Genomic DNA, 12,294 nt, shown 5'->3' on the forward strand with positions numbered 1-12,294 from the left:
AACTCACTGTCTCTCCTATATGCCTCTGCTCGTTCCTGTCTCTTTGTCCAATCTTCTCCATTTGTCTATGTCCTCAACATCTCTCCATTTTCTCAAAAGAAAACCTGATGCCCAGTGCTGGTGGCTCACACCTGTAATTCTAGCTATTCAGGAGGCTGAGATCTCAGGATTGAGGTTCGAAGACAACTTGTGCATGAAAAGTCCCAGAGACTATTATTTCCAGTAGCCACCAGAAAACTGGAAGTAGAGCTATGACCCAAAGTGGCAGAAGGCTATCTTTGAGCAAAAGAGCACCCCATGACTGACGACAACAAAAGAAGAAAAGGAAGGAAGGAAGGAAGGAAGGAAGGAAGGAAGGAAGGAAGGAAGGAAGGAAGGAAGGAAAGAAGGGAGGAAAGAAGGAAGGAAGGCAGGCTCATGAGCACACAATCATTCCTTCACACAGTGCACACAGTATCCCTCCTATCCTCTGATAATCATGGCAGTAGTTACCAGTGTGGCTCACTTAAACAATTGTAGCTTACGTAACTCATGTAGGTTTTCTTTTGGATGCATTAATCAACTGCTTATATTCATGCTCTAGGACTAGACTGTAATGTCAGCTGAACTACCAAGATTGATTTCTTTACTATGACACAGCATCAGGCCAGATAAGGAGTGCAGAGATAGGTATTATTCCCTTCCCATAGTGGTGGCGGGTAATACCAGATTCTTGGAAAGTAGAGACTGGGAAGATCACAGCTCAAGATGCCATCTAAATAAACAAGCTAGGCATGGTGGCTCATGCCTATAATTGCAGCTATATAGGAGGCATAGGTAGAAGCATCATGGTCCTTTTTACCCCAGACAAAAGCAACAGTCTCTAAGCAAAAAAGGGCTGGGAAAATGGCTCACGTGGTATTGTATTTGCCTAACAACTTATAGGTCCTGAGTTCAACTTCAGCACTACTAAAGGGGAAAAGTTTAACTGTAGTAGGAGACAAACCCTATACAGAAATGAATACAAGTTAGAGAACACTAAGAGTAGTAATAAGATGTACAGAAAATTTGTTAGGAAATTTTAAAAACAGATGGTTTGGGGACTAGGGATATAGCACAGTGGTAGAGTAGACACCTAGCATGCATGAGGCCTTATCTTAGATTGCTAGGAAAATCAATAAACAAATAAGACATTTTTATTTCTAGGGAGATGTGGGATGAGAATCCATCTTATGTTTGTTTAAGGTTGAGATACTTATGTCAAGTTCTCGCTCACAGTATGATATTCTAATAATGTTTAAAAATTATCAGATGTCACCTCAGACTTTTTTTTTTTTTTTTTTTTTGCCAGTCCTGGGGCTTGAACACTGTCCCTGGCTTCTCTTTAGCACTCTATGACTTGAGCCATAGCGCCACTTCTGGCTTTTTCTGTTTATGTAGTGCTGAGGAATTGAACCCAGGACTTCATGCATGCTAGGCAACCAATCAACTGCTAAGCCACATTCCCAACCCCATACGCTCGTATTTTTAAACAAGAGAAGGAAAATATGCATACTAACACCACTGCACCTTACCTGTTAAGATTATTGGGGTATGGTAAAGTGCTTGAAAATTTCACTGCTCCATTTAAGTCTTCACTAACAACGATGTCCACCTCACTCTTCTGCCGGACTTTGGAATGCCTGCAAAGGTACCACCTTGTTAAGAAATCACTTACCAAGCTCAGGATCACATTTGTACCATCCCTGAGGATGCACAGATGACTTAAACCCCCAGGTGGGCATTTCATCCTGTTTCCATCCCATCTCCTTACAGGATGCTGAGGATGTGGATCAGTGGTACAGAGTGTACTTAACATGAGCAAGGCCTTGGTTCCAGCTCCATGTTGAAATGAAAAAGTCAGTGCTGCTTGAGTGGTTTACCGAAGTAAAGCTCTAAGGCCTTCTAACTTAAGTGATTACTGAAGGACAGTAGCTGCAGCCACTGTGTGCCTTGACTTTTGCAGACAGCATGGCTGACGGAGTTTATCCTTGCCATTTCCTCTTCTTCCTTTTCTCTACTTTCTAGTTTCATCAAATACAAACTCTCATATTTTAATACATGATAGAATTAGGGAAGCCAAACCAAAATCGCTGCATGCATGTCACATTGACAGGGAACATGTACAACACATGAACACATGTGTACTTCACGCTGTTTGTAAATAATATTGTATGTAATATTTTCTAACGGTAAAAGAACATTTACATTTTCCCATCCTAAGAAATTTCTTGAGGTTTTGGAAGGACAAAAGAAATTAAAGCCAGCCGGCTTTCAACCTTTTTAGTAACAAGGGTGACAACTTAAAAATAATAATGTCTCATAGATAACCAAATACTCAGCCATAATTCCCTTAGTTACTAAGATAACTTCAAGTGGTGAGTTTTTTAGTCTGCCACCAGTGGCAAGAAATCAAAGATCAGATGACTTCTCCAACATTATATGGCAAGATCGTGGCAGAAATGGGAATTCAAGACCAAAAATCTGACATCATTTCCACTCTTCTGAATGTCCAAATACAACTTTTCCCCAAACATATGGAAAAAAAATTTTTTTAAGCTTTAGCTCTGAACACATCTCGCCAGTAAGCAGTAAACTGGCCTGTCTTGAGCATGCAGGAAATCCAGCAAAGCTGGGTACAGCAGAGGCTGGTGGCTTACAGTTCTGGTGAAACCATCACAGGCAGAAGTCAGGAGCTAGCTCTAGCTGGGAACTGGAGGCTCATGCATGTAATCCTAGCTACTCCAGAGGCCGAGATGAGGAGGGCTGAAATTTGAAACCAGTCTGGGAAGAAAACTCTGGGAGATTCCATCATCAATTAACCAACAAAAAGTTAGCTTGGCTCAAGTGGTAGAGCACCAGCCATGGGCAAGAATGCCTCACAAGAGTACTGAGGCCCTGAGTTCAAAACACAGTACAGGGAAAGGGGAGGAAAGAAGAAAAAGTAATGAGGAGCTCTAAGGCTTTCTAACTTAAGTGAATGGTTCTCCTTAAACTGTCTCTGTCAGTGGGAAATTATGAAAAGGTACACTAAAATAAAATGCTTACTGCTTAGACTAGTTCTAAAATGGTTTTCAAAACAGCTTTATAATAGAATTATAAAACCCAAACTGCATCTGTCTTGAAATTATTAGCCACCTGCCACTTCAGATAAGATAGTGAAATGTTTAAAAGTTTGCTATGGTTAATATTAAAGGAAGAGATGAGGCAGGGTTTTCTATTTAACTAACAAAAGTTCACAAAAGTCTTTAGTTTCAGAGAAGTCCACCTGGACTATAGACAATGCTCAGATTACAGGATGAAGATTCTAGATGGGGATGGCAGATATGCTACTGAGACAGAGCCATTGGGGTATAACTGTGGACAGTGTTCATTCTTTAAGGTCTAATAGATTTTAACTCTTCTTGTTATATATAATGGAAAAGTTCAACATTTGAATTGAAAAAGTACAATAATCCCTTGGCTAAAACCACTAGAGGAATATGAATAATTGAAAGCTATTTCTTTGTTGGTTCATTATAAACTGTGACTACAAGTCAATTATTGAGTTCCCCATACTCTAGAAGCCTCCATATTACAGAACCTGTAAGGCTTTAGTAACAATGTCTGGTTTGTCATGATCACCATAGGAAGTTATGCTTTGCTGTGCTCCCAGGATTTTGAGGGCAGAGGCTGCCATCATCTAAACCTATCTCCTAGAACTCATTTCGAAGGTTATACTTTCTTCGTTATTTTTTGTCCTTTCTTTAAGTTAAAAGAGACTTATTTCTCTGGGTAGGTAAAAATATAAACATACAATAGTTAAATATCTAAAATATCTTCTAAACACAGATAGTTGCATTTATTTCTACTAAAAATAAAATCTTTTCCCAAGAAATTCTGTACTTGAGACTTTAATTTTTTTCCTTCCCTTTCTTCAAATTTGACTTGGTATCTAAGTCCAAAGATGGCAGCAGCCAGTGCTGGCAACAGTTTGGTGACAGGGACAATGAGAAGCCAGAAGCTTATATTTATTCCACTATTCTGGCTAGCCTGCATAATAAACATCAAATCAAAATGTGCATAAGTATTTGATCTGTTAGTTCAATTCCTAAGACTGTACCCTAGGGAAATAATTGTGGATATGAAAGGATCTACCAACAAGGATATTATTTTCCTTATTCAGCATAAGTTAAATGAATTGTAGGACAGCTACTCAGTGGATACTAAACAGATATTCTCAATAATAAAGAGGAAACACAAAGCCTGTTCAATATTAATTGGAGAGTAGTTTGGATCAGAATATGCACCATAATCTACCTTTGTTTTTGTTTTGTTTTGTTGTTTATCTGTTTTGTGCTAGTCCTAGGGCTTGAACTCAGGGCCTGGCCACTGTTCCTTAGCTTTTTTGCTCAAGGCTAGCAAGCAACTTATTTGAGCCACAGGTCCTCTTTCAGCTTTTTGGTTATTAACTGGAGTTTCATGAACTTTCCTGCTTGGGCTGGCTTCAAGGTATAATCCTCCAATCTCAGCCTCTTGAGCAGCTAGGATTAACAGATGTGAGCCACCAGTGCTCAGCACTACTTTTGTTTTAAAAAGCATGTAACACACAAACATACTAAAGAGCCCAGAGACAACAACAAATATTCATAGTGATTGTTTCTATATTATCTAATTATTGTTTTTAAAATTGTTTATACATCTTCCAAAAGCACACAAAGAAATAAAAGTTCGTCTTTGAGGTAATCAAACTTTACAGTACTGTTCTGGTACCAGACATGAATTTGAACTCAGGGCTGCAAACATGCTAGGCAGGCCTTTGCCACTTGAGTTATGCCCCCAAAGATTTTGTGTTACAGATAATTGGCTCTGGGGAATCATTTCTCTCAGGGTAGACATGTGAAGGACAGTGCTCACATTATGCCACTGCTGGCGAACTAAAGAGGAGGACCAGCAATGAACTCATAAGCAAAATGTAAGACAATCTAGTTGGGGGTAAATATCCCCCAGCACACAGTATCTGTCTGAGGGGAGGGGCAGACAGATGGGTGACTGATGTTCTCAGGAGGCTGAGGTAGGGGATTACTTCAACCTAATAGCCTGGAGTCAGTATTGGTGATAAGAGTGAAAACCTTAAAATATATTTACTCAAGCACAGTAAAACTTACCAACAGGAACTATTTCCTCATTATCTGTCATGTGCACATATCATTTCTTTCTGTTTACTAATAGAAAGTAAAATGCACATACTGGCTCAACATCCTATAATATGTACTGCTATGTTACTACTGAAGGAAGGGAAATTCACATAGTACTATACTTAAAGATAATAACTGTTCTTTTGTCTCATTTGTTCAAGGTTTGTGGAGCTGTCCACAGCCAGGTCCTAACAGCTTTCTGAACCAGAAAAGAGATTTGTCAGGCAGCTAATGTCACTCAGTAAAAGGGTGGCAAAGAGACAAACAGAGCCAGATCCAGGCCCTCACTTACCACTGCACAGGCTGCCAGTTGGGGAGAAAAGGCCTGAAACCTGTGATGCACTCGAAGGCCAATGTGCCAAAGCTCCAGTAGTCAACTGTCACGGTGTACTTCTGCTGTTCCAGGAGCTCCGGGGCCTGTGAACACACACTTGAGGCATGCCCAAGCTGTTCCCTCCTCTACAGAAAGGCTGCCAACTTACCTCACTGCACCCCTATGCCAGGAGCACTGCCACATGCACTTCTCAGTGAGGAGATAACCACTTGAGCGGGTTTAGCTGCTGGCACCTGGCTTTCCCATGCCCGTACACTCTAAATGAGTACTGACAGAAGGCCTAGTCCCAAGGAACTGTTTTTCTCTCTGTGCTCTAATTCTTCCCTTTGAAAATGAGGGTTGTGCCCCTTTCTACAACTGATTCTGCTAATAAAAAAAGACAACAACAACAAAAAGTCTAGTATGGTAGTTTAAGCCTTGAACCCAAGCTATGGGGGAGGCAGAAATCAAGTTACTGCAGTCTGAGGCAGCCTATGGGGAAAAAAAACCCCCACAAGATTCCATCTCAATCAATGGCTGGGCACAGTAGCACACACCTGTCATCTCAGCTAACTAGGGAAGCACAGGCCAGGTGCAGTGCAGGTGCCTTTTGTCTCTAGTGACTTGGGCAAGCACAAGTAGGATTGCAGACAAGCCAATCTTGGCATAAAACAGCCCCTACCTTGAAAATAGCCAATACAAACAGGAGCTGGACACAGGCCAAGCAGTAGAGCAACTTCCCATCAAGTGTAAGACCTCAAGTTAAATCCCTAGCACAGCCCAAAATAATTCTTTGAAAGAGGGAAGGGGGAGGGGGAATGAGGAACGAGGTAACAAACAGTACAAGAAATGTATCCAATGCCTAATGTATGAAACTGTAACCTCTGTGTACATCAGTTTGATAATAAAAATTTGAAAAAAAAGAATATTGTGTAGAGATACAAAGACAGACTTTGTACAAAAAGGAAAAACAATACCAAGCTATGCATACCAAATCAATTACATACACTAAACACTTCCAAATCTCTTGAACTAATAGGATGGGACATTTACAATCAGGCAGGGAAAAAATACAACAGATGAACAACTGCAACCAAAGCAGAGAACTGGGGTGATACAAGAAGGCAAGGAAGCCCAGGCGGGACCAACTGAGCTTAGAGGGTTCCTCACACGAGCAAGTGAGATGCACATCACACACAGGACCATCCTGAGCAAGGTTCAGACACAGAACTGTGCATGGTCTCAGTAGAAATATAACACTTACATAGTGTTTAAACTCATGCAAGAGAATGACCTGACTTAGCATCAGGTCAGAATAATTGCTTACTGAGCTGATGAAGACTTCAGAGGGAACTCAGCAGGACCTACATATTGCTGTATTATGTGGATATGACACCTAAATCACAGCCCCCAAAGTCATTTCACAGAACAGGAGATAAACTGTAGGAGGTCATTACTCTTGTTGGTAGGACAGGTAGGAGATAGAAATGCACATAAAAATACATCAAATAACTTCATTCTCACTAAAGAAATTTTATTTTTTGTGCCAGTATCAGGGCTTGAACTTGGGCACTGGGTGCAGTCCCTTAGCTCTTTTTTTTTTTTTTTTGGCCAGTCCTGGGCCTTGGACTCAGGGCCTGAGCACTGTCCCTGGCTTCTTCCCGCTCAAGGCTAGCACTCTGCCACTTGAGCCACAGCGCCGCTTCTGGCCGTTTTCTGTATATGTGGTGCTGGGGAATCGAACCTAGGGCCTCGTGTATCAGAGGCAGGCACTCTTGCCACTAGGCTATATCCCCAGCCCCCCTTAGCTCTTTTGGAAAGGCACTCTATCACATGAGCCACAGCTCCACTTCCAGCTTTTTGTGATTAATTGGAGGTAAGAGTTACTTGGACTTTTCCTGCCCAGGCTGGTTTTGAACCACGATCATGAGATCCTCAGCCTCTTGAGGAGCTAGGATTATAGGAGTGAGACACTAACACCTGGCTTTCTTGTTGTTGTTTTTAAAATGACAGGCCCCATTGTTCAATCAACTTTACTGGCTGCTTTTGCCTCTTGCCGAGCACTCCCTGACCTAACCTTGCTCCACCTCCTATGCCACTAGGAGCTCTGAATGTCCCGTTTGCAGCAGCCTCCTTTCCATGTGCCTACTAATCACTCCTATTTGGCACAATTCATTGTCTGTGCCATCCCAAAAGTGGTCTTTCCAAAGCCTACTCCTGCAATGTAAAGCCCTTCAATGTCACTTAAGAGACATTTTAAAATTACATTTTTATTGTCTTTCAGTAGTTGTACAAAGGAGTTACAATTCAACATGATACTTTGAGTACAACATGTCTTGATCAATGTCACTCCTTTACTCAAGAATCTCTCAGCAAACCGTCTACCATTGTGTGTGTGTGTGTGTGTGTGTGTGTGTGTGTGTGTGTGTGTGTGTGTGCCAGTACTGGGGTTTGAACTCAAGGCCTCATGCTCTTGCTTAGTTTTTTCACTCAAGGTTGGTAATCTACCACTTGGGTCTCACCTCCACTTCCAGCTTTTTGGTGTTTAATTGGAGATAAGTCTCATGGACTTCTCTGAACCTTGATCCTCAGACTTCAGCCTCCTGAAGAACTAGGATTAACAGGTATAAGCCACCAGCAAAGGCTATAGTCTATAATTTTTAACCTTTGATGAACATGAAAAGGTTTATCTTTCCCAATACACTGCCAGCTCCAAGTACAGTGCCTAGCACACAGCCCACTCTGGACGAGTATTCCTGAATGAATGAGTGACTCAATCCCAGTATTCAGACCACACAATGTCCAGAAGAGGGAAGCCCTATGCCCTGCCTCCTCTTCACTGGCTCCTGACACCTTTATAGAAACTGTACAGAATAGCTTGAGTCTAGTTAAAAATACTTCCTTTCAAATGGAAGGACTTGGAAAAAATTATACTAAGTGAAGTGAGCCAGACCCAAAGAAACATGGACTCTATGGTCTCCCTTAGTGGGAATAATTAGTACAGGTTTAGGCAAGTCACAGCAGTGGATCACAAGAGCCCAATAGCTATACCCTTATGAACACATAAGATAATGCTAAGTGAAATGAACTCCATGTTATGGAAACGATTGTTATATCACAGTTGTAACTACTTTCAATGTCCCATGTGTATCTGTAGCTTCTATTATTGATGATGTTCCTGTATCACCTTCCTGTGGTTGTACCTACACTATCTCTGTAATCTTGTCTGAGTATATTGGAAACCATGTATAATGGTATTAGAACTAGGAAATTGAACGGGAAGACCAAAATTGAGAGACACGGGGTAAAAAAAGAAAAAAAACAACTACAAAAGCAATACTTGCAAAACTGTTTGGTCTAAGAGAACTGAACACTTCATGGGGGGAAAAAGAAAGGGGGAGAAGGGAGGGGGGTATGAAGGACGAGGTAACAAACAGTACAAGTAATGTATCCAATGCCTAACATATGAAACTGTAACCTCTCTGTACATCAGTTTGATAATAAAAATTTGAAAAAAAATACTTCCTTTCCAGAAGAGTCCTATTGCACAGACAGCTTTTGGATCTGTTAAAGCCACAGAGGCACAGCCCTTCTATGCCTTCTAGAGGGTACCTAGAAAACGCTGGCTTGAGTGGATAATGATTCCAAGCTCATGGAACAAACGTTATGCACATAGGAAATATCCACCAAACTGGAAAGGCTGAGATGTGGGCAGGCAAGGACAGAGAAAAGCCCCACAAAGACAGCTGTCAGAAATGAAGAAGCAAACACACAACCCTCCTTTCTTACCAGGTATTGTAGAGTTCCCACAAAGGATGTACAAAGACTGCCGTGATCCAGTTCCTTGGCATATCCTAGGTCAATAATTTTGTGTATTAACTGGGGAAAAAAGGAGGAAGAGAAATCTGAAGGTTATAATACAAAAATACTAAAGGTTATCCTTCTACAAAGGGTAATGGATTTGAAAGCCTGAGAGCCATCACCTACACAGAACAATGGACATCCATTAATATGGTGGGTTTAAGACAAGAGAAAAAATATGTTCTCCTTCCTTTACCTGCAGAGAGGCTAAAATTATCAGGTCAAGGGCTGGGAATATGGCCTAGTGGCAAGAGTGCTTGCCTCATGTACATGAAGCTCTGGGTTCGATTCCCCAGCACCACATATTTAGAAAATGGCCAGAAGTGGCACTGTGGCTCAAGTGGCAGAGTGCTAGCCTTGAGCAAAAAGAAGCCAGGGACAGTGCTCAGGCCCTGAGTCCAAGCCTAGGACTGGCCAAAAAAAAAAAAAAAAAAAATTATCAGGTCAGGCACTGGCCCTCAAGATGGCTCAGTCTGGACCTTATAATGTGAGAGACCAGGCCAAAGCCTATTCATAAAATACCTTCAGTTATAATCTTAGAACATATAGCCAAGAACAGCATGCTTGGAACAAAGGTGGGCTTTGCGATAGTCATGGGTTGGACCGAGGATGCTGAAGGAAGCTTGATGAGAAATTAGTGATCTAGAAGTTGAATTACTACATTTCACTCAACTGAGCTTGCTCATCATGCCCAACTGAACAAACAAGAGTGGGGAAAGATCATGTCGTTCAGCCCCATAGAGGTTACTACCACATCTAAGGTGGGTTGTCAATGAGGAGTCAGGAGAGCTCTTAGGGAACTGCAAGCTGAATCAGGTGCAGGTGGAGAATTGCCAGCTCCAAGTGTCTTACCTCAATATCTTACCTACAACCAGCTTATGCAGTTTCTACTTTAACATGAAAAATTGAGGCTTTAAAAACAACTGAAAAACAAAGTCGATTTCAAAATGTACTAATCTCAAAGGCAGAGGGTGGAGGTAGATCAACAGATATTTTCTTATCAAAGTCCTCCAACTAGGGCTGGGGATATGGCCTAGTGGTAGAGTTCTCGCCTCGTGTACACAAAGCCCTGGGTTCAATTCCTCAGTACCACATATATAGAAAAAGCCAGAAGTGGTGCTGTGGCTCAAGTGGTAGAGTGCTAAACTTGAGCAAAAAGAAGCCAGAGACAGTGCTCAGGCCCTGAGTTCAAGCCCCAGGACTGGCAAGAAAACAAAACAAGCAAAGTCCTCCAACTGGCTAATCAACAATGTGATCCATTCAAGCTTGCCCCAATCTGCCAGCAAGACTTGCTGAATTCTGTTTCAAATTAAAATGCATTCCCAGAGGGTCACAGAATGACTCAGAGAAATGCAAAGCTATAAAGGTATGGTCTACTACAGGCAACCCCAAGACGACTCCTGAGCCCCAAGAAGTCACTCACTCTTTGTTCTCCTTGCTGTAGAACAATGTTTTCTGGCTTTAGATCCCGATGGATGATTCTGTTTTCATGAAGATATCTAAGTGCAGAAGCTGAAGAAGTGCAAAGGGGAGTCAATTTTTATTAAGCTTAGAAAATGCTTCTCATTTCAGAACATCCCACTCAGCCAAAGGTAAGTAGAGTGTACCCCCTGAAAAATGCTCTGTGACTGTTATTGCATAAATTCAAAGTGGAAGGAAGGGGCCTGGGGCAGGTGCTCCTCAGGAGTGAAGGTGACCTGGTAAAGTAAGCAAAACTTTAAACTACCACAAGAATCTGGCTAACTTATGCAAAAAATTCAAGGGGGCTGGGATGTGGCTCAGTGGTAGAGCATTTATCCAGTATCAACAAGGCCCTGGGTGTGATCCCAACAACAATTCTCTCTCTCTCTGTGCTTTGTATCCACGAGGCCACCAAGTGACCCATAGGTACCCAAAGCCAGCAGTTCTTAAGTTGCATTGCCTAGAATAGGAGGATTTGAACTCAAAAATACAACATTCTCAGGCCTTACCCTAGTATCTCAAGTGATGGTAAAAACCTAGGAGACCCTCTCAAGACTCTAAGCTCCAAGCCTACATTCCAGAACAAAGGAGAAGGGATATTTGGGTAGATCTAGACTCCCACTATGGTCAGAGCCAGATTCAAGGAAAAAGCATGGGAAGGACAAAGCCAGAACACCTTCAGCATTGACAGTATGCATATTCTTTACTGTATGTCGAGTTCTGAATGCTCTATGAGTAAATACTCATATAGCTCCACATTTTGGGGGGGGGAGTTGAATATTGTCCCACTTTTGGGAAAAAGTCAGCCTATATAATCCTGGTGATGATGTCATTTAATTTCCAGAGCTCCTGCTGTGGAGCAAAATGTGAGATTACACATGCAGGCATGGCACAGAACAATAGGGCCCAAACTGTAAGCACAGATTCCAAGTACAATTTTCACTAGTAAAAAAGGCTTAATAACTTCAACATGAGCTAGGTATAAAAAGAGAAAGACAGATTAAGTAATGAAAAGAGATGTCATTTAGAGATAGTATAACTGATTATAAGCCTAGAGAACTAACAGACTAAAAACTGTAAAGATTTAGTAAGCTGGCTGGAAATAAAACATATATACATACATACATACAGATCAGTAGTATTTTCCTGTCAGCTTAGCAGCAGAAATGAAAAAGATTATCATTCACATTAGCAACAATAATTCTAAACTGTACTTGATAAGTTTAGTAAGACAAACAAAAAGTAGTTAAGTGAGGAAAACCATACCACATAAAGAAAAGTAGCAGGGCACTGAGGCATGGCTCAGTTGTAGAGGGCTTATCTAGCATAAATGCCTAGTATGTGTTATCATCCTTAGCACCAATCAATCGATGCTTTGCAAGTTAATAGTGAAGATACCATAAACAAATGTCAAAGACAAAGAAGCTGGGAACAATGCCTACTACATATATGCCAACAAATAAG

General features: G+C 41.4%; 1 protein-coding gene across 2 annotated transcripts in view; it reads right to left on the minus strand.

Moving 5' to 3' along the window:
• The window catches only part of Ikbkb (inhibitor of nuclear factor kappa B kinase subunit beta), a 56,089-nt gene that overhangs the window by 20,199 nt on the left and 23,596 nt on the right, over positions 1–12,294 (minus strand). For both annotated transcript variants that reach the window (XM_048330256.1, XM_048330257.1), the window contains 4 exons: positions 10,793–10,881; positions 9,298–9,387; positions 5,488–5,612; positions 1,554–1,661 (listed from right to left, as the gene is read on the minus strand). In XM_048330256.1, coding sequence (XP_048186213.1) covers positions 1,554–1,661; positions 5,488–5,612; positions 9,298–9,387; positions 10,793–10,881 — 412 coding nt within the window. The remainder of the gene's footprint in view (positions 1–1,553; positions 1,662–5,487; positions 5,613–9,297; positions 9,388–10,792; positions 10,882–12,294) is intronic.

Source organism: Perognathus longimembris, chromosome 21 (assembly GCF_023159225.1).
Source record: "Perognathus longimembris pacificus isolate PPM17 chromosome 21, ASM2315922v1, whole genome shotgun sequence".
Lineage (NCBI taxonomy): Eukaryota > Metazoa > Chordata > Mammalia > Rodentia > Heteromyidae > Perognathus > Perognathus longimembris.